Source organism: Microtus pennsylvanicus, chromosome 5 (assembly GCF_037038515.1).
Source record: "Microtus pennsylvanicus isolate mMicPen1 chromosome 5, mMicPen1.hap1, whole genome shotgun sequence".
NCBI classification, from domain to species: Eukaryota; Metazoa; Chordata; class Mammalia; order Rodentia; family Cricetidae; genus Microtus; species Microtus pennsylvanicus.
In genome coordinates this window covers 117,079,386-117,102,198 of record NC_134583.1, presented here as the reverse complement: position 1 = coordinate 117,102,198, position 22,813 = coordinate 117,079,386, and the positions used below count along the sequence as shown (strand labels likewise).

The following is a 22,813-nucleotide window of genomic DNA, read 5'->3' as shown; positions in this document are numbered from 1 at the left end:
AGCATAATGACAAGGGCTACAAGGTTATCCAATCCAGAGTTGTTCTGAAGGCACATGGGAAACAGCCTTGGTCCTCTGCACAGGTCTTTCCCAGTCTGGGCTCCTCAGCCAGTGCAGAAGGCGAAAGTCACTCTGCTCTTGCCACAGAAGTGTGTTGGGAGCTGAGATTAGCATTAGATTAGTCAGGTGGTCTTGATGTTCTCTCCTCACCTGCTGCACTCCCTGGCAGCGCCCCCTGACAGGTGTATTCCACATTTGCTAGACTGTGGGCTCACTGTCTGCCCCTGTTAGCACATTTCACGAACACAGGGCGTGGGTCTCTTTTCTCTAGGAACTAACTGGCTGACTTGCAGACAGGTAATAGGAAACACGTAGTACTGAATTAATGACCTTGTCTCTTCTCATTCATCTGACTAGGGAGTCACAGACCACAGGGACAGAATGGGACCAGATCTCTGTCCCCTAACTACAAACTTGATTTTGAGTGTTTACGACTTTGGGGGTTTTACAGACTGATTGGGATCAATGAATCTGTACCTGAGAAAGCCAGGTCTCACCAGACCACTCCCAACCTGGACCTTTCCTTGTTTTATTTTGAGACAGAGTCTCTGTGTGACAGTCCTGGCTGTCCTGGAATTCATTATGTAGACCACGCTGGCCCTGAACTCACAGTGACCTGCCTGTCTCGGCTTCCTGAATGCTGGGATCAGAGGCCTGTGCCACTATGCCCAGCACTGGAGCTGTAATCTTCAATCTCAAGAACCTCAAGTCTCTGTTTTCCCAGCTGTTGTTGTTTTGACTTGGTTTTAGTTTTTTGAGACATAATTTCTCTGTAGCTTTGGACCCTGTCCTAGAACTCGCTCTGTAGACCAGGCTGGCCTCTAACTCACAGAGATTTGCCTCTCTCTGCCTCCCAAGTGCTGGAATTAAAGGCGAGCACCACCACAACCCAGCCCAAAGATTTTTTTTCTTTTTTAAAGATTTTTTAAATTTTTTTTTATACATACAGTATTCTGCCTACAATGCACACCAGGAGAGGGCACCAGATCTCATTACAGATGGTTGTCAGCCACCATGTGGTTGCTGGGAATTGAACTCAGGACCTCTGGAAGTGCTGTTTACCTCTGAGCCATCTCTCCAGCTCTCCTCCCTGACCGTTTTATAAAAATGAAACAAGTTGGTGTGTCTTAGGTGTCTGGACCTAAAAGGCTGTTTATTGTCGCTCCACCTCTTGAAGTCTGGCTCTTCTTGCTATTGACAAGTGAAAAAGCCAGTGAGCTATGTTAGGGACTAAAGAGACAGGAAGTTTGTAACTCAAGTGAGGACAACTGGAAGGAGCTAGAAGCTTTCCTTTAGAAGGCTAACCTGAGTCTAGAGAGTTTTTTACATATTAAAACAATCAATCAGTCTGCTTAAATCAGAATATTTTATTAATTTTTAAAATGTCATAGCTATTATGTTCTGTGAACCTACTGTGTGCTTCACTATCTACAAACGCACCATCCAGTGGAGCTCCTACTGTGTTGTGTGCTTCACTATCCGCAGATGCATCGTCCAGTGGAGCTTCCTATGATGTGGAAATGTCAGTCAAGATCTGTCCTGGATAGGAAGCCACTAGTCACATGGGGTTGCCGTTCACCAAAATGCAACCACTGTGACCACGGGACTGAAGTTTTAATATTAACTGTAACTAATGCAAATGTACCTAATTGCATGTGGTTACCAAGGACTATAGAACCGCACAGATAGCAGTAGATGGCCACGGTGGCTGCGAGTCCGTATCTTCCGCCCCTTACTCGGTCAGCTCCTGCACCTCCACTTATTATTGAATCCCTGTTGTTTTCTCAGGGAAGTCTTTCATCTTTGTGTCACATGCTGGGAACTTGGGCAGAGGCAGGGCACACAGCTATAGGCCTTGCCATCAAGTCAGGTGAATGAGTACTCCGGCCCCCTCTATGAGGACTGGGTTGTTCAGTATGCTGGGGTCATTTGGATCTAGTCAGAAAGCAGGAGAAAGTTTACTGAGAACAAGATTTTTTTTTTTTAAAGAAAGGAGAGAAAGAAGAAAACCTAGCCGTCCTGCCTGAGCTTTGCCGCAGGTAAGGCAAACATTTATGACAGGCTGTGACTCAGACCCAGAGGTGACATGGCTTAGCAGTGAATCAGTTCCACTGATAAGCAAGATTGGACTATTTTATTAGCAGGAACTAAGGCCTAACTCTTATTCACCAAGTATTTCTTAAAATCTCATATTTAACTGGCAGGGTGAGGCCTCATTTTATTTTACCATAAAGTTTTATTTTTGTTTGTTCTTTTGCCTACACCATCATTTTCATCCCAGGAGCACTAGATGTGAGCTAGGAAAACAGTTCTGCCTCCTCCCTCCCTCCCTCCCTCCTTCCTTCCTTCCTTCCTCCCTTTCTTCCTTCTCTCCTTTCTTCCTTCCTTCCTTCCTTCCTTCCTTCCTTCCTTCCTTTCTTCCCTCCCTCCCTCCCTCCCTCCCTCCCTCCCTCCCTCCCTCCCTCCCTTCCTTCCTTTCTTTATTTTTTCAAGAAGGGTTTCTCTGTGTAACAACCTGGCTGTCCTGGGAACTCTCTGTGTACACCAGGCTGGCCATGAACTCACAGAGATCTGCCTGCCTCTGCCTCCTGAGTGCTGGGATTAAAGGTGTGTACCACCACCGCCTGGCCTGCTATCTTCCTTCTAATAAACAATGTAAGAAGTTATGTTTCTGCTCATCCTTCCTCATCACCTGCGTCCTCCCCGTCTCTGCCTCTTGGTGGCATCTTCTTGGGCCTTAAAAGCATGAATTATTCAATAACTATGCGTGAGGGATGCTATGTCAGGTATCACCGTAGCTCTTCAGATCATGGGGAGCAAGCTGGGCTTATACCCTCCCCACAGGCAGCCTATAAATCATCTGGAGCAAGCTGGGCTTATACCCTCCCCACAGGCAGCCTATAGACTATGCTGGGCTTATACCCTCCCCACAGGCAGCCTATAGATCATAAGGAGCAAGCTGGGCTTATACCCTCCCCACAGGTAGCCTATAGACTATGCTGGGCTTATACCCTCCCCACAGGCAGCCTATAGACTATGCTGGGCTTATACCCTCCCCACAGGCAGCCTATAGCCTATGCTGTTAGCAGAGCAGAGTCTGATGAATGAGCTGGAAAAGTTGTCCTCATGTTGATGACGAGAGCTTGACAACTGTTATCTACTGTGTAACAGTTTCACGCCTATTGTCTTCATTTGAATTCATTTATTTTATCACTGAAGATATGTAGGTTTTTCCTTCATCAGGCGATGAAAGGAGACAGAGACAGAGGAGCACGGGACAGAAATCTCAAGGTCCAAATCAGGAGCAGAAGGAGACAGAGCACAGGCAAGGAACTCAGGACCGCTAGGGGTGCACCCACACACTGAGACAATGGGGATGTGCTATCGGGAACTCACCAAGGCCAGCTGGCCTGGGTCTGAAAAAGCATGGGATAAATCCGGACTAGCTGAACATAGCGGACAATGAGGAATACTGAGAACTCAAGAACAATCGCAGTGGGTTTTTGATCCTACTGCACGTACTGGCTTTGGGGGAGCCTAGGCAGTTTGGATGCTCACCTTAGGAGACCTGGATAGAGGTGGGCGGTCCTTGGGCTTCCCACAGGTCAGGGATCCCTGATTGCTCTTCGAGCAGATGAGGGAGGGGGACTTGATCGGGGGGAGGGGGAGGGAAATGGGAGGCGGTTGCGGGGAGGAGGCAGAAATCCTTAATAAATAAATAAATTAAATTAAAAAAAGATATGTAGGTTTTTGTTTGTTTGGTTTTGGTTTTTGAAGATGGAGCTTCTCTGTGTAGCCCTAGCTGTCCTGTTCTGTAGACCAGGCTGGCCTCAGACTCACAGAGATACACTTTTCTCTGCCCTCCCAAGTGCTGGGATTATAGGTGTGCACTGCCAACCACAGCTCTAAAGTCCTTCTCTAAGTTGTGCTGGCGGTGTGTCTGTTTGTACATGGGTACAGGCAGGGAGGTGTGCTTGGTTAGCATGTGGAGGCCGCAGGAGGACACTGCGCATCCTCTATTGCTCTCTACCATATCCCTTTGAGGCGGTCCCTCACTGAACCTTGCAGTTTTTAGGCTAGGTTAGACTGGAAGCCCCCACACCATTCCCATCTTCCCAGCTTCCAACCCCTGTTGCTAAGGTCACCGGTATATGCAGCTACATCCATTTTTTCTTTTCCTAAGATCCAATCTCAAGTCCTGCCCTGGGCCTTCTCTTCAGCCCGGAAGTGAAATCTTTCAGAGCTGGAGAAACGGTTTTGGATAAAGTGGGGTAACTCCCTAGGTGAGCATCTCATAGCCAGTCCCAGGGAGAGCTGGGGCTCCTCCTCTGGGGAGGCTGTTGCCTTGTTTCTTATGCAGAGCTGAGTGTGGTCTCAGCCACTTCTGCTCTTTCTGCTCCTGACTGACCCTCTCCTCCCCTTGGCTCTTTCAGCACTCTGTATCTTCCAAAGGGGAATCGTAATACCGTGGGTTTTTGTTTTGTTTAGTTTTAAGCAGTGTCTCTCTATGCAGCCCTGGCTGTTCTGGAGCTTTCTAGGTAGACCAGGTTGGCCTCTAACTCACAGAGATGCCCCTGCCTTCACCTTCCAAGTTTCTAGGATCAAAAGTGTGAATCACTATGCCTGGCTCCGGGCTCTTTTCTACCATTGCCTTTCCTTGGGAATCTCAACCCTTGGGTTTCTTACCTTACCGGAGTCAGAGCCTGGCACTGGGCCCTTCGGTCTGCACACTTCTGACCTCCAAAGCCCTATCTCAGACTCCTGATGCCATCTACAGGAGTGGCCTGGTTTGAAGAAGCCCTTCCCCCAACAAGGTGTCCAAAGCCATTTCATGGGTGTGGTATTATTTGTTGTTCAGAGCCCTTGGCACTGCTGGGGCATATTTCTATGTTTGTAAGTGAGGAGGGTACACGCCTCAGCGAGACTGAGGGAGAGCAAAGCTGTGTGGCCAGGAAGAGGCAGAGAAGGAAGAGAACCTGGGTTTTATTTGGGTTCATAGTCTGGGCATGACCTTTCCCACAGCTCAGGGCACAGCAGGTTCTCTATGTGCATCGGATCTCTCACTTTAATGCTACACAATGTTCCTTCCTAGGAACAAAGAGCAGCCCACCTCCACCCCGGACTCCTCAGATCTCCCACTAACAGCCAGCTGACTTAGGAGCTAGAGGCCAGAGCCAACCACAGCACAGGAAAGAGGGCTGAGATTGTTTTAAATTGTTGGCAATGATGAGACCCTCCTCAGAGATAAGATGACCTGTGGTATGAGATATTGCCTATTGTGGGGGGCTGAGGCTTAGGGTAAATTTGGTCATTTTTTTTTCACCAAGGAGTAACAGGATCTGATAATCATAATTTCTACTATGCTTTTGTTTTCAAAATTCTCTTCTGGGGTTATTTGACTTCCTCTTGGTACAATGTCTCGGGTAGAGATGGCTGAAGTAGTTACTAATTCTGATTCACAGAACTTCCCATGATCTCTGGCACAAATTTGTTCTTTCATTTGATTCTTGGTTGTCTCCAGCCCTGGTGGGCTCTTACTTTCCCCCTTTTACAGAGGTTCTAGGCCCCCTAAGACTCAGGTTCTCAGCTGGCCTGGATAAGAGTTTGCTATGGACCAGTCTGGATTCACTCTCTAGCAAATTATGTCTCAGAAACACACCAGTCAGAAACCAGCAGGAACTGAAACTCGTGCATTCAAATAAACTGTTAAACTTTATTGTGTCTTGGAATGAAGGTGGTGGGAATAGGTTAGGCAGGTATCTGTGTGTGTGTGTGTGTGTGTGTGTGTGTGTGTGTGTATGAGAGAGAGAGAGAGAGAGAGAGAGAGAGAGAGAGAGAGAGAGAGAGAGAGCTTACTTAGCATACAGAAAGCCCTGGGTTCAAGTTCTGCATAAAGGCATATATGTATGTAATCCCAGAACGTAGGCTGAGGCAGGCAAACTATATATCAAGTTTGTGGCCAGTCTGGGATATGTGAGACCCTGTCTCAAACATTAAAATTAAACTTAAAAAAAGAATAGGTGACCTCTTACACCCTACAAGTGTCTAGCAGATTATAAATCCTACACGAGGAAGTTGGTTCTCCTGAATATTAGATACCAAGGCTCACTAGTGGAGACAACTAAATAGAGTAGCAGGAAGCAGCTCATATGGATGGGAAGTCCTGAGAAAGACACGCTTGCTGGGTTTCTCAACCAACAGGGGCATCTCAGTGTGCAGGCATAGAAGTGAAGCTGATTTGGGGCAGAAGACTATCCTGCCCTTTTCCCTGTAGGAAGCCTGGGGCAAATTAATTAACGTCTCCTGCTTTTGTTCCTTCATCTATAAAATGGGCACTCTAGTACCCTGGTAGTAAGGTTAGGCATGGGTGTCAAGTGCCCCACAGAGTGGAGGCTCACATATAAAATCAGCCTACTACCAGTGGGGCTGGATACCATTCCCCAAGTGGGCTTTAAGACGGGGCTTTTGTGAGTCTTTCAGATGGCCAGGGTTCACTGCAAGTCTAGCGTTTTATTCTGGAGCTCACAGCCCAAAAGGCCACCTCAGAGGCTCGTGGGGCATTGGGCTGCAGATGCAGGAGCAGGAACCCAGGCTGCTTTGGCCCGGGGTGTTCCTGTGTTTGTGTTATCAGCTGTCTCAGAAATGCTCAACGCTCCTTCTCTTCGTGTAGCGGTTGCGGTTTGGCCCCAAAGCGTTTTCCTTGAACTCGTTTGGCAACATCTTTCTGAAGCACTGGAGCAGCCAGGGTTGGGATGAAAAAGTCAGGTATGCCTCTAGCGAGTTCCGCCGGGTGGCTTGAGAGGACTGCCTTTAACTCCTGGGGACTGAGAACTCTCCCGTGCCCCACTACAGACAGCTCTGGCCCCTGGATCTTGTGGAATTGCCTCATCCTTGTGGCTGCCTGGCTGACTGACAATCAGGACAGTCACTGCCCATGTACCAGTTGCCCTAGGTGGTCACTGAGATCAGAAATGGAGCCGTGAAGGAGTTATTGGACTAGGGCTGTCCCTTGCTTTACTGAGCACTTCCTGTCCCTTGAGGCCCTGGGCCCTGGGGATGTCCTAGGGAAGGCAGATGGGGTGCTGTCCTGGTATCTTAATGAGAAACACTAATGGTTGCTGTTTGCTCAAAGCTGAGAGTCAGCACTGTAGACTTGGTATTCATGCTCTCTTTGAATCACTAAAGCAACACTACTCATGACACTTAGGCACACCTGAGAAGTTCAATCACACAAACCATGGAGAAGCTACTCACTACCAAGCCCTCTGTGGGCACCTGCATAACAGTGTCATACCGTATAGTTGTGACCTTCAAGGAGGCCGATTCTTTTCTTTAAAAGGTATTTTAAGAGTTATTTTTTTTTAAAAAAAGTTTATTCTCCTCAGCCAGATGGTGGTGGTGTAGGCCTTTAATCCCAGCACTCTGGAGGCAAAAACGGGTGGAGGTCTGTGAGTTCGAGGGCAGCCTGGTCTACAGAGAGAGTTCCAGAACAGGCTTCAAAGCTATAGAGAAACCCTGTTTTGAAAAACAACAAAAAATTATTCTTCTCTCATAAAATACATACTAAGTGCATTCTCCCCTCCCTCCACTCTTCCTCCCAGCCTCCTCCCCAACCTCCCATCCAGGACTCATATTCTTTAAGATTTATTTTTATTATTTGTATGCATCTGTGTATGTGCATGTGTGCATATGTGTATGTGCATGTGTGCATATGTGTGTGTGTGTGTGTGTGTGTGTGCATGTGTGCGTGTGTGTGTGTGTGTGTCCGTGTCTATACATGAATGCGAGTGCCTGCTGAGGCTGGAGGTGTTAGGTCCCCTGAGAACCGGAGTTCCTTATGGTTGTGTGCTGTCTGACTTGGGCACTGAGAATGAAGCTCAGGCTCTCTGCAAGAGCAGTCAAGCGCTCTTAACTGATGAGCTGTCTTTCCAGGGCCGAGACTCCAGAATGAATATAAACAAACAGGAGCCAAGCACCAGTGTCCATTTCTCTCTGCCTCCTGACGGCAGGAGCAGTGTGACCAACCCCTTCTAGCTCTGGCTGCTGTAATAGACTTTCTCTGGACTGTATACCAAAATGAACTTTTCCGTTGCTTTTGTCACAGCCACAAAAAAGTAACCAATAGAGAGAGTAAATCTCTGTTCAGACTCAACCGATTGTAAAATATCAACCTTACCTGTGCATCCCGGCTGGAACAGGCTGGTCAGCCTCGAGTTCTCTCTCAGGCCTCGTCTGCAGGGTTTGGCCTGGATTCATTTCTGTGGCCCTGATAAAATAGCCTGACAAACTCTACACAGAGGAGAAAGGGTGTGTCATAGATTACGGCTCCAGGTTGCTGTCCATTGTTAAGTATGGCGACAGGAACTTGAAGCAGCTAGTCATAACACATCCACGTTCAAAGGCCTCAAGAAATGAATGCTGCTGGCTTGCTTGCTTTCTCTACTCTATACACTTCAGAACCTCGTACCTAGGGAAAACTTCCAGAAGTCTTGATCTTCCCATATCAGTGAATTTAATTCACACACAGGCACACCCACAGCTCAAGCCAATATACACATTCCCTTGAGACTCTTCCCGGGTGATTCCTGGCCGTGTCAAGTTGAGTTAACCATCACAGGGTTTGACACAGTGCAAAGAGCGAGTGGCCAGCAAAGGAATTATCCTGTGGAAACAGACAGGGGTGTCTGGGTCTCTGGCACGGAGGCTGGCAGACCGCGTCAGCTTTCCAGGGCTGAGTCGGAGGCAGGCTCCACTAATCAGAACACAGGAAGCGTCCTGAAGAATGCCTGTAGCCGTGGTCCAGAGTGTTCTGCTTTTGCGTCTGTTGTTTTGTTCTGCCATGAAAGTGCTCAGTTCCTTTCCAAAGGAAGGAACCGTAATCTTACTAACTGCAGAGGTGGCAGCCCACCGACGTAGGTGATGGGGAGCCGGGAGAGGGCATTTCCGGCCATTTAATCTGACGTCCAGAGTCAGCCACTCTGACCTTTGGTAGGAAGAAAAGAGGCAGAATACACTGAATAGAATAAATACCTGCCTGTGGCTACTGATAAGATTTTTTTTTTTTTGACTCAGATTAGGCCTGGCTAGAGGCCTTCTTCCTAGCTCTGTGATCTTGGGTAAAGTTCGTGAAAGGAGCCTATAGAAGCTCAGCAATACCTGGCTCTCACTGAGCCCCCTGTCTCCACCCCCAAGGCAACGCTTTTAGTATGTCTGTCACGTAACCAGCCTGGAATCTACTGGAAGTTCCAGGTGAATAGCTCCACCTGGCCTGTGGTCAGCCAGCTTCTGCTTAGCTTCCCTGAATAGCCATTGTTCTCAGCATCTGCCTGGGTCATGTGCTCAGCGGCATGTGTCAGACGTTTTGGGGGGATAACTTGGTTTTTCTCGTTGGATTGTGAACTTCTGGAAGTCCTTAAGGCTCAATTCTAAAATCCTCTTTCCTTTATCGCTTGTATCAGTCAAATGAAACAGTGTGGAATTTAAGGCTCACATTGTGTCTGGCTAGAACCTTTCTATACAGCCCCAATCTCCTTTGCTTCTAGCCAACCGTGGCTGACATCACCTTTCTTCCTCTGAATTTTCCTTTTCCGTAGCCCTTGGATGGCAACTGAAATCATCCTGCCCTCCTCAGTGACCTCTGGGCACACCCCCAGTAGGCCACCCTCAGGTCCAGTTCAACACCTGGCAAGTGCTATTTAAAAAAAAAAAAGCCAATTTGCTGGGTGGAGGAACAAAGGAGTGGATTAATGTCTGTGGGAGACCTCATTGCAGAATCGTCGCTGTGAGGTGCCTTGGCCTGAGCTGGCTGGTCATTTCTCCCATGATTTCTCTTCCTCTGGGAGGGAAGCTTAGGAAAGAAAGCCAGCTGGACCATGTGAGGCCCACTCAAGCGGAAAAGTTAATGTTTAGCAGAGTGAGGTTCCTGACTCACAGTATTGCTATGCTGAGGTCTTGGAAGAACGAGGTGGTTAGGCCCTCAGCCGCTGTGTGCTGGGAGCAGAAGTGATGTGGCAAGCGGCTGAACAGAACCCACTGCCCCCACATTCCTCAGCAGCAGGGCAAAAGCAATGGTTAGGCGTGACTTCAAAGTGTGGCTGCCAAGGCGCCCTGCCTCGGTTCAAATCAGAACCATACCACTTAGTGACTGGGTGACTTTGAATATGTAATAAGCCTCATCTGCCTTAGCTGTGAAGGGAGGTATGACAAAAATAATAGTAAAAATACACTGTTCCCAAGGAGATGAAATGATGCTTTTAATGCATGTGGTACTCAGAGGCAAGCATTTATCTTGGTAAGTTTTGGAGGACAGACACAGGAGCCCTAAGAAAACTCAAGGCTAGATTCACCCATTTTCTCATTAAGGCACAGACATAGAGAAAAACCATCTTAGGTCTCAAAAGGTGGTCCAGTAGCGAAGGGAACATCCAAGTCCTCCACTGGTCATCGACAGAACTGCTTTCTGGGTGAGTGTGTGGATGAGGCTTTGGGAGGGAGCCCAGCTTAACTGCTAAGCCATGATGTTGTCTTACCACCTTTGGAGCAACCAGGGCTTCAGGGTTGAAATCTCAGGCCCCACTGCCAACTGTGAGCTCACTGTATCACGTTCCATCCTCAGTGTGTTCATCTGTAGAATGGCCATCCCCGTGTCTCAAAGGTCAGTCCCCTTGGGTTCTTTCCACAGCAAAGTGGAAACGCCAGTTGGGAGGCCTGAGTGAGAGAGGTGAAGCTGAATCCTTAGTCCTTGGTAATTGACTCAGGTGCTCCCCACAGCTGCTAGACAAAGGGGTAAACGGTGGCATGAGAGGCTCCGAGGAATGGTTTTTAGGGGCGTCAACTAGATGCTACATGACCTTGAATTATTTCTAGTTGATTGAATCTCTTGCTTTTTTTGTGTTTGCAGATGAGAAGAAGAAAACAAAGAAAGTTGATAATGAACTCAACCCGGTCTGGAATGAGGTGACTGCATTGCTTGTTTTCAACTCTCTTTTAAAGAATAAGCTTTGTCCAGTTGTCCCCTCTTTGGGTTGGAGGCTAATACTCTTCTTTGGAAGAAAATCTCTATGCAACACCCTTATCCATTCCAGTTCCCTTCTTCCCCCTCAAAGATCAGAGCAGCTCAGTGATGGCCTGGCTTGTGCCCATTTTCTGAACACCAGAGATGTGTGGACAGAGCCTGTGCAGGAGGGAGGAGTCCTAGCCTAGCTCACTAGCTTGACCTATGACCTCACCCACTTCTTTAGCACAACAGTGAACACTAGAACATCTCCAGGCTCAGAGAGCTCCTTATAAAACCATGTATGCATACCATTTATTAAAAGATAAGCACTTGATACTTCAAGTATCTAGCTGAGTAATGGCATTTACTGATTTCTGTGACAAAAGCAAAGTTTTCTAATAAAAATCATTGGACTTCAGGTAAATATTTGTCTTAGTTAGAGTTTCTATTGCTGTGATAAAACATCATGATCAAAAGCAACCTAGGGAGGAAAGGGTTTATTTCTTTCATCTTGTAGCTTCCATCAGGAAAGTCAGGACAGGAACTCAAGCAGGGCAGGAACCTGGAAGTAGAAACTAGCAAAGACCACAGAGCAATGATTCTTCTAACTTGCTCCCCAAGGCTTGCTTAGCTTCCTTTCTTACAGCACCCAAGACCACCAGCCCAAGGGTGGCACATAGTGAGAGGGCCTTCCCACACCAACCACCAGTCTAGAAAACACTGCAGGCTTACCTGTAGGCCAGTCTGGTAGGGATATTTTCTCAATTGAGGTTTCCTCTTCCAAAATTACTCTGGCATAGCTGGGCATAATGGTGCACACTTTAATCCCAGCACTTAAGAGATAGAACTCTGTGAGTTCAAGACCAGCCTGATCTATCTAAATAGTCAGTTCCAGGATATTCAGGTCTCTAGAGAGAGACCCTCCTCTCTCTCTCTCTCAAAAAGAAATCTATTTTAAAAACAACAAAAACAAATTGACTCTGACTTGTGCCATGTTGGCATTAAACTAACTAACCTAGCATTGCAAAAAGAAGTTTACGTTAACTCTCTAGAAGAGTGGTTCTCAACCTGTGGGTTGTGACCCACATAGGGGCCAAATATCAGATACCCTGCATATCAGATATTTACATTATAATTCATAACAGTAGCAAAACTACAGTTATGAAGTAGTAATGAAGATAATTTTATGGTTGGGGATCACACGAGGAACTGCATTAAGGGTCACAGCATTAGGAAGGTTGAGAACCACCGCTATAGAAACAAATAGTTAACATCTACATGTATCAATAGTTGCTTTCTCATTGAACAAATCTGATGTCTGAAATACTATTATGCATCATAAATTAATGATTTCATATGCTATTTCTTCTTACTCTCATATCCCAAGCATGTATTAGTACCATTCAACTCAGAAGTATTTTCATGGCTGTGTAATATTCTGCTGAAGAGAAACCATGTAGCTTATTTACACCCTGACACACACTGTTGACTTTGCCTTTATTTTATTTTATTTTATTTTATTTTATTTATTTATTTTTTTGATTTTTCGAGACAGGGTTTCTCTGTAGCTTTTGGTTCCTGTCCTGGAACTAGCTCTTGTAGACCAGGCTGGCCTTGAACTCACAGAGATCCACCTGCCTCTGCCTCCCAGTGCTGGGATTAAAGGCGTGCGCCACCACGGCCTGGCTTGCATTTATTTTATAAGTGGCTCAGTGTTTAGTGTTTTAGAGACAGATGAAATGTTTTCATTTTCCCCCGCAGAGTAGGATTTTCCCAGTCTGACTAATTTTTTGATGACCAGTCCCATTGTTTTTTTCAAAAGCTGGGCTAAACCTTCCTGAACCGGAGCAATGTCTTTGTTGTTGTCCCTGAATCACCAGAGGGAGACTTCCCTTTCACCCATCCCAAATTATTCCCTCTGCCAACTGCTTTTAATAAATCTAAATATAAGGACCATATCTGGGCATCAGTGAGGTGATGATGTGAAGCCTCTTGAAGCCTCTCTGGGAAGCCACGCAGGTCTGCAGGTTGTGAGGAAATCTACCTTCTGTAACTCACAACACAACCACTGGACCTTAAGACCTGTGAGAGCAAGAAGCCCCTGGTACCTTGTGCGCTCCTAGCACCTGGCACAGAGCCCCAAGGATAAAACAAGGCAAAACCGTATTTGCATGCTTCCATTGCTTCTGAGTTGTACCAATCTGACATGACTCTTAATCCACATGACCCAAGGAGAAAGGTTTGTTTTCATGTGTGGTCATTATCCACCTTAACTCCATTTTGTTTCCAATGTGTTTTCCCCCTTCATTTTGCAAATGTAGTGAACAAGTAAGCATCCTACCTGCTGTTTTGTGGCTGAACCCAAACCTCAGCGAAATGCTTAGCCCTACACTCCTTGGGATTGGTGGGTGTATTCTCACTCTCATAGGAACTGTGAGACAAACTTCTATCCCAAAGTCACTACAAAGAGAATCAAATTGCTTACTTTGAATAATCAGTTGATTATCTAGTCAATCAAAGGCATTCATGGTATGTTGTTAATTCTTGTGCATCTATTATTAGAAAGTAAGCTACTGAATTAAAGTGAGAAGCTGGGGGAAAAAAAACCAACTGTATAAATCACAGCCCTGATCACAATGGGGCTTACAGTAAGAGCTAATGAGTCTTAGAAGATGGGTTTCTGGCTTATTCATTACTCAATAATAATGCCTAAAAGAGCAGGGTTTAAAAATAACCATTAAAGGAAGTATTTTCTCAACAGTTTTAGTAGGCATTAAGTTCATTTTCTGACCATGAGTCAGAGGTTTGGTGACCCAGCTATAGCCCTAAGATCTAGAAAATGAGAAGCCGGGAGTGGCCCACACATTCCCTGAATCTCTCTCTAGTCTGTCTTTTCACCACCCGAACTATAGAACTTAGTAACTCAAAAGATTGTTAGTGAAGATTACTGCCCAGTATATCTTGTATTCTGTTTAATGGCCTTTTTGTTTTCATAACCTTTCTGTGAACAGATTTTGGAATTTGACTTGAAGGGGATACCACTGGACTCTTCGTCTTCCCTTGTGATTGTTGTCAAAGATTTTGAGACAATTGGACAAAATAAGTAAGTTACTTCCAGAGACTTTATCATTTTACATATTGTGGTACTTTGAATAACTGGCCCCCATAATTTCACAGGGAGTGGCGCTACTAGGAGGCGTGGCTTTGTTGGAGTGGGCATGGCTTTCTAGCAGGAGGCGTGTCACTGTGGGAGCAGGCTTTGAGGTTTTCTATGCTCAGGATACCGCCCAGTGGCTCAGCAGATTTCCTGTTGCTTATAAGATGTAGCACTCACTCTCAGCTCCAGCACCACATCTGCCTGCACACTGCCGTGCTCCCCATCATGATGATCACGGGCTGAACCTCTGAAACTCTAAGCAAGCCACCCTGTTTGCTTTATAACAGTTGCCATGGTCATAGTGTCTTTTCACAGCAATGAAAACCCTAACACACATATTATGTTGCTATTATTTGTTTTGTTGAATTACGTATTATGGCATTTTTACTAAGAAATTGTAGTATTTTTTTAACATGCTAGTGTTTCAGTTCCATGCCCTCATGCTCCTACCCCTTCATGAGTCACATGAGCAGAGTGCTGCAGCCAATGAGGGGCGGGGCCAGTGCTGCAGCCAATGAGGGGCAGGGCCAGTGCTGCAGCCAGTGAGGGGCGGGGCCAACTCTGTGCTTTCAGTGGTAACAGGAGCCACAGTTACTCAGTCACACACCGTTGCCCCAGTGTTTAACACTCAGCCGTCGTCAGTCTGTCTCACGCCTTCTTTGCCAACTGTACCTCTTACCTCTTGTCTTAGCTCTGCTCTCTGAGTTGCAGCCACATTAGCTGTAACAAAGATCTTTTCTCTGACTGTGTGTGCTTTGCTAGTGTACGTGCGTGCGCGCGCGCGTGCGCATGCACGCACAAAAAAGCAGGCACAGGCACATGTGCCACAGTATGTGTGAAATCAGGGGACAACTTGTGGGAGACAGCTGTCTCCTTTTACCACACACACGTGTGTTATGCATTCCCCAGTCAGACACATGTGGAGGCCAAGGGCCAGTATTTCTCAATTGCTTCACTACTTTATTTTTTAAATTTTTATTTATTCTTTTTGACTTTCACATCATGCATCTCAATTCCATTAATCTCCCCATCCTTTGTATCCACCCTCTGCTCTTGCAACTTCCCCTCTCCCATGAAATAAAATAAAGTAAAATGTAAGAGAAAAGAAAAAGAAAAAAGAAAGAAAAATCTCATCATGGAAGCTGTATACAGTAACACAGTATACCCTTTGTCCGCATATTGAACTTACAAGTGTTCATTGACGTCATTGGTTTGTTTTGAGGTCTCTGGTTTCTGCTGTACCATTGATTCTGGGCTCTGACTGGGATTCCTCTTAGTTATTCTGTTGTTACCCTGTGTCGTGGAGACCCTGCAGCTTTGCATCTGCAGGACCAGCCCATGCATGTGCTCCAGCAGATCACAGATCGGGTGGATATTGAGGTGGGCCAACTCATAGCCCTGGTTCTGGGACTAGGTGGTTGCAGGGTTGTTCAGGCCACCAGCTCTCCCCCATCTTTACCACTAGGGTGAGCTCTCCAACACTGCCCTGGTTAGTTCACCCTAAACAGCAAGGAGCAAGGGGTATGGTTCTCCTGCTTTCATGCCCTCAGGGCAGGCTCACCCACACCAGCTCTACTGTGTTGCCCAGGCAAGGTGCAGGGCCGGCTCTCCTGAGTGCTGTAGCTGGTAAGGGGAAAGGACAGATGTCTTGCTCTCATGACAGGGCCAGCTCTCCCATTTGCCATAGTAATACACACACACACACACACACACACACACACACACACGCGCGCGCGCGCCTCACCCACTATGGCAGATGAGGCAGATGGGACCAATTCTCCCATAATCACATTCTTACCCATACCCCGACAACAGGGTCAACTCTACTGTGCCTCCTTCACCTCCTGTGTAAATGGATACTGCTTGTTCATTTCCTGGTTTTCCAGACCCAAATAATCACATAGAAACTACTACTAATTACAACACTGCTTGACCTATTAGCTCAGGCTTCTTAATAACTAACTCTTACATCTTAAATTAACCCATTTCTATTAATCTGTGTATCAGCATAAGGCTGTGGCTTACTAGGTAAGGTTCTGGTGTCTTCCTCCTTTGGCAGTTACATGGCATCTCTCTGATTCCATCTGCTTTCTCTGTCTCTGTTCTGATTTCCTGCCTGGCTTTACTCAGCTAAGCCATTGGCTGGAACAGCTTTATTCATCAACCAATAGAAGCAACACATATCCAGAAGGACATCCCACATCACTCCTGAGTGCTGTAGCTGGAGAGGGGCAGAACCAATTCTCCCTAGTGTTATAGTCAGTGAAGGGGGGGGGGGGACAAATCTGTGCAGCCCTATCCTACCAATGGTAACAGGAACCATGGACATCAACACAGACAGTGGCTGAAGCAGGACCACAGACCCGACATGGGACTTGGCAGTAACCCAGACATGAACATCACCATAGCCCTGGGTAGCAAGGAAGCTGCCTACCTCAGCCCACTCCTCACCACCTCACCTCTTCAGATCTGTCTCTCTCCACAAGATATGAACCATTGTCTGGCTTTCTCCCATGCTCCACCATATAGTTGCTCGTTGTTATAGGGCTCTTGTGGCACCAGACAGGCCTGCATTTTCTCCTTGAAGTTGGCCACCCTGGACAGATGTGTGGGTCTCCTCCCATTCCCACTGGGTCTTTTTGCTTTTCACTTGTTTGTTTTTCCAGACAGGATTTCTCTGTATAATCCTAGCTATTCTGAAATTCACTATGTAGGCCAGGCTGTCCTCAAACTCAGAGATCCTCCTGCCTCTGCCTCCCAGGTACTAGAATTAAAGGTATGTGCCTGGCCCCTGATCAGTCTTTTTTTTTTTTTAACTTTCTTTTAGATTTATTTATTATGTATACAGTGTTCTGCCTACATGTATGCTTGCACACCAGAAGAAGGCACCAGATCTCATTATAGATGGTTGTGAGCCACCATGTGGTTGTTGGAAATTGAACACAGGACCTCTGGAAGAACAGCCAGTGCTCTTAACCTCTGAGCCATCTCTCCAACCCCTGATCAGTCTTAAAGACCTCATTTTACTTTTAAATTTTTTACTGAATCTGGGACTAGCTGGCAAATACACATCTCGTTCAAACTCAAACTCCTGCTGCGTCTCTGTGCAAATGTCTCATTCATCAGACCTAAGCCAGAATGCCCATTTTACTCACTGCCTTTGAGTTTCCAACAGGGGGGCCCTGTTGGTACCCACGAGACACTGAAGCATATCCCCTAGATTAAGCTTCTCAAGTACAGCTAGCTCCACAAGTTAGGATGGAATCCACCTCATTCCCAGAGCATGGCATTGTTCTGAAAGACTCAGAACCCAGTCTTGGCTTCATAACTTCAGAGTAATGGAGTCCTATGATTAGGCCATAACTCATGGGAAGGTAGGTTATTCCCAGTCATGATTATAAGGTGTTGTTGTTTACCGGGTGTATTGCTACATTAAAAACAGACTTTGGAGAAAAAGAGATCCCAATGTTCAATTCCACTTGAGTCATAAGAAACACCTTGACTTTCAGTGTTACTGCATTTAAAAATATAAGACCTACCTCAGGCACATTTGACACAATCAGAAGGCTGCAGTGAAAGGAATTAGGAATTTGAGAACAAGACCACGTGCTCTGGTTTGCTTGGCTACCTCCCAGCACAGTGATCACTAATGCCTGTTTTGCTATCAGTAGGGGCTTGGCTTAGACAGTAAATTCCATGGTCAACGTAATATGTTGGGATCTTTTGCTCAATTGTGTCAGGGAGTCTTGACAGACATCTGCTCCCCAGATAGAGCTGTGTGTGTGTGCATGTGTGTGTGTGTGTATGTGTGTGTGTGTGTATGATACACTCTTAGTTTGAAAACATTTGGCAATTAGAGGCTGACATTAAAATGTCTTTCTCAATTGTTTCTCCACTATGATGATGATGATGATGATGATGATGATAATTTGAGGCAGTGTCTCTCACTGAATCTGGGACTTTCTGGTTAGACAAGGCTAGCTGGCCAGTGAGCCCCAGTACCCATTTGTCTCTGATCCCCAGTATCAGGGTTACATTACCATCAAACCTGGGGGTACTAGTGATCCAAACTCATGCTTGTGTACCCTGCTCCTTACCCACTGTCCATCTCTCCAAACCCACTTTGTTGTTCGCCTTTTAAAATGTGCTCCAGCACTCATGCCCCTGTGACAAGAGCAGCTTTTTAAATTATATAGATTTGTTCTAGAATGTTCTGGTCCTATTCCCTTTCTTAGACTGAAAAGCAGTGTGCACTGGAATTTATGCTACAGTGATGTAATGTTTTCTTTGTTTGTTTGTTTTGGAGATAATAGGGTCTCATGTAACTCAAACTGATTTCAAACCTGAGGAGATGACCTTGAATTTTGAGGTTCTTTTGTTTATACTTCCCAAGTGCTGGGATTACAGGGGTGCACTACCACACCCAGCTCCAATCTAGCCTTTTAAGGTTGTTGCATATCTTATTTTTGAACCATTATATAAACAGTCATCTTCTCCCTTAACCTCCAGAAGAGAGTTTTAGTTCCCTTAATTCAAAGTTCTGGGGAAGTGGTTAGGAGAGCCCCAGAGTAGCCTCCGATTGTCACTAGTGGTATGGACACCCTTCTCTTCCTCTCTCTGCAAATGGAGGCATTGTCAGTGTTCCAGACAAGCTCCCTCCACTAGGAATAGTTAGAGGGTGCACATGCGCATTGGCATTTTCTAGTGGTTACCTTAGCAAAATAAAAATGAAACCAGAGTGTGAATCCTACTTTTTAATCCAAGATGGCATGATCTCAGCGTGGAATCAGTCTGCCTGAAATCATCCAGACAGTGCTTGCACAAACATGAAATCCACTCCACACGCTGTGCTTCTCACTCCAAGTACTGTGCCCGTGCGTTTCTGGACAGAGTGGTTGTGCAGTCTCTCTCTCAATCTCTACCTTCTTTTTCTCTAGTCTGAAAAGAGGAAATATCGATGAGTTCTATTATAAGAGGACCCACCTAAATTTTGGGGTTCTGCACATCTTGCTTAGATACAGGTTTTTATAGACAACTGTTTATTGCAGGGGTTAGGGAGGGCAAGCTATGTCACTATACATGGTCTAAGGACAGCTTTTGATCAATGGCTCTTTCCTTCTACTGTGTAGATACCAGGGATCTGACTCAAGTAGTCAGGCTTGGAGCAAGAGCCCTTGTCTGCTGAGCCTTCTCTTCTCCTTGTTTTGTTTTGTTGAGATGAGATCCCATGTAGTCCCCGTTAGCCTCTAACCCCCTCAGTCACCAAAGTCGATGGTCAAGTTCTGATCCTTCTACCTCCACCTCCCAAGTGCTAGCATTACCGGCATGCATCACTATGCCCAGTTTTATAAGAGACTAGGGAGTGAACTCACGCATGCCGTGCAAACACTCTACCCCCGAAACTATAGCTTCAGACTGTGGCTGAGAATGGCTATTCTTGTTTCTGGGTATAAAGAACAAAAAAGAACACGTTCACTATACAGACCACACAAAAATCCATGTTCACCATACAGACCACACGAAACCCATGTTCACTATACAGACCACACGAAAATCCATGTTCACCATACAGACCACACGAAACCCATGTTCACCATACAGACCACACGAAACCCATGTTCACTATACAGACCACACGAAACCCATGTTCACCATACAGACCACACGAAACCCATGTTCACTATACAGACCACACGAAACCCATGTTCACTATACAGACCACACGAAACCCATGTTCACCATGCAGACCAGATGAGCAGAAACAGGTCAGTTCTAGGCAAAACAATAATCTGGTCGTCACCAGTCTTTTCTCTCTCTCCCCCTTTTCCTCCCAGTGACTGAGATGCCCAACGTCCCTGATTTCCAGGGATCCCACAGGGTACCCACCAGCCTGTCCTTCTGACTGTACCCTGTATTCCCTGCCAGTTCTTTTCTTCAGAGACTGTCACCTGGCCTGCGGCTCCAAAGTCTTCACGGTTTCATATTAGGTGCTGTCTGGAAACCTCAGCTGAGGGATGATATCTTGGTTACAACTGTTGTGATGAAATGCTATAACCAAAAGTAACTTGGGGAGGAAAGGGTTTATTTCACACTCAGTTCCTTTTAACAGTTTATCTTCAAAAGCACTGGAAGCAGGAACTCAAACAGGAGCTGAGGCAGAGGCCATGGAGGAGAGCTGCTTACTGGCTTGCTGCTCATTGCTTGCTGAGCATGCTTTCTTACAGAACCCAGGAAGCCAGGATGGCCCCTCCCACAATGGACTGGGCCCTCCCCCATCAATCACTAATTAAGAAAATGCCCTACTAGAGGCTGGAGAGATGGCTCAGAGGTTAAGAACACTGTCTGCTCTTCCAGAGGTCCCGAGTTCAGTTTCCAGCCAACATGATGGCTCACAACCATCTATAATAAGATCTGGTGCCCTCTTCTGACCTGGAGGAACAGTTGCAGGCAGAACACTGTATACATAATAAATTAATAAATCTAAAAAAGGAAAGAAAAGAAAATGCCCTCCAACTAGATCTTACAGAGACATTTTTTCCAGTTGAGGCTCTGTGCTTCTGCCTTTCCGATGACTCCAGTTTGTGTCAAGTCAACATAAAACCAGTCAGCACACAAGTCACCATCCCAGAAACACTAAGGCCAACTCATCTGAGAAACTTCCCAAAATGGGTCTTAGTCTGTACTGCTCCATCGTGGGGGCAGGTGTTTCTTTAAATGAGGTCAGCTCTCTGCCCTGAAGGTATCTCTGTGTAGTTGCTTACTGTCTTGGAATTCTGGCCCGAGTCAGCTCAGCCTGGAGCAGAGGATGTGTTTCCATCATCCCCGATTTATCCTACTAAGAGCAGGCCCAGGACCATGCACACCCTTGGCTCTCTAGACATTCTCACCAATCCAAATATACATCTATGCCAGTCAATTAACCTGTACATTCTAAGAGGGGAAGCCTTCTGGGAATAAGCTGTATGTTTCTACAAACTATCTGTATGTTTGGCTTTTTTCCCTAGGGATTTGGTCCAAGGATCTGCTGGCTGCCCAGGGAGGGATGATTTTATCAGGGTGGGGCTGAGGGTTTTTCTGCCAGTTTGAGAATGTTCTCTGTGCTGACTTACCTGTTGCCATGGAGACTGGCAGTACAAATACAAGTTCCTACTTGGCTTCTGCTGTTCTATTGCTTAGGGCCTGCCAGCAAACAGTGCTGGGCAGCCTGGGGTGGCCTCTGTGAGGCTGCCACACCCACAGGGATTAGTCAGACAGTCCCAGCATGCTGTGCATTGGCTCAGTAGCAGCAGGGATGTTGCTCCAGACTGGGAGCGAGTTGGTTGCTCGATGCTGCCTTCAGCCTGCCCCACTTGAGTCGTCTGAACTGAATGAGGGCGGGAGAGGAGCCGAAAGCCTCATGCTCATAGGAGGCACATGAAAGGATATTTTTAGAAGTCCATTCTAAGATGTCAGAGTGGAAAGATTTTTCCAGACAAAAGATAGTTTCCTCTACAGACAAGCAGGGGCCTCGCTTGGTAAGGACTTAGCAGAGACTAACGGCTAGCCCAGTATCCACAAAGAGGCACCCAGTGAGTCAGGGCCTCTTTCTTCAGAGTGGTTTAAGCTTACTTAGCAGGCTTGAGATGGAGTCAGGTCACTTTTATCCAGACTTAAAGTCTTGACTTTTTTGTTATTCTGGAAGACTCGGACCTGTTGGAACAAGATTATAGGTAGAACGACAGATTCTGTCTTTGCTAAAATGGAAGCATTTTTTCTCTTCATTCTAAAAAAAGAGACAACTCCTTCCCGCAAAAAACAAGGTTAACCGCTCTCAGTGTCAAGAGTATTGGTGCCTTTCCTGGGCTCCTCCTTTAAGAAGGTCTGTTTGTGCTCATATACATCGCTGGTCAAAATGTGGTCCAAGATAGTTCTGCATCTCATTTAATCTTCACACCGACCTTAAAAGAGCAGAGGATAGTAGAGGCTCGGAGTTTAAGGACCTGATCCTTGACATCCACTGGAGTTCCTACAGAACAATGGTTCTTGGATGGATAGGAAGGAGAGAGATTGCCAGGTCCTCAGATGCACATGTGCACACACACATGCGTGTGCACATACACTCATTCAACAAAGAAGCCCGGGAGGAAACAGCACCCACTCTGCAAGGGATGCTCTTTGCCTTACACTGCAAATGTAGCATCTTGTCATAGGTCCTTAGCAACTCTGATCACCAAACCATAGCACAGGAGCCAGGCCTCTCATTGTATCACTTCCCTGTCCTATGCAGCTCTTAATGAGTATGGGAGTAAAACGAGAAAGCAGGTATTAGACCGGCTCTGAGATAAAGTGCTCGGCATATGTGTTATCCCCATAACTGCTGTGTTTACGTTGGCATTTAGCTCCATCTTCAAGGCTCTTGTGTAAATTAGTCATTTATGTCGTTCTGCTAGACTGTAGCCTCTATAGTTGTCTTGATCAATGCTGTAGCATACAGTGTAACAACGCCCAGCATGCACGGGGTTCTCAATAAACGTTTGTTGAAGGAATGAGTGAGCAAGTGTGTTTATGACACTCCGACATGGGTATCATTTAACATTTACAGTTACTTTGTGGCTCTCATG

The 22,813-nt window shown here is 46.3% G+C and overlaps 1 protein-coding gene across 2 annotated transcripts in view; it reads left to right on the top strand.

Annotated features, from left to right (window-relative positions):
- The window catches only part of Myof (myoferlin), a 139,918-nt gene that overhangs the window by 8,512 nt on the left and 108,593 nt on the right, over positions 1-22,813 (top strand). For both annotated transcript variants that reach the window (XM_075973937.1, XM_075973936.1), the window contains exons 2-3: positions 10,961-11,016; positions 14,068-14,159. In XM_075973937.1, coding sequence (XP_075830052.1) covers positions 10,961-11,016; positions 14,068-14,159 — 148 coding nt within the window. The remainder of the gene's footprint in view (positions 1-10,960; positions 11,017-14,067; positions 14,160-22,813) is intronic.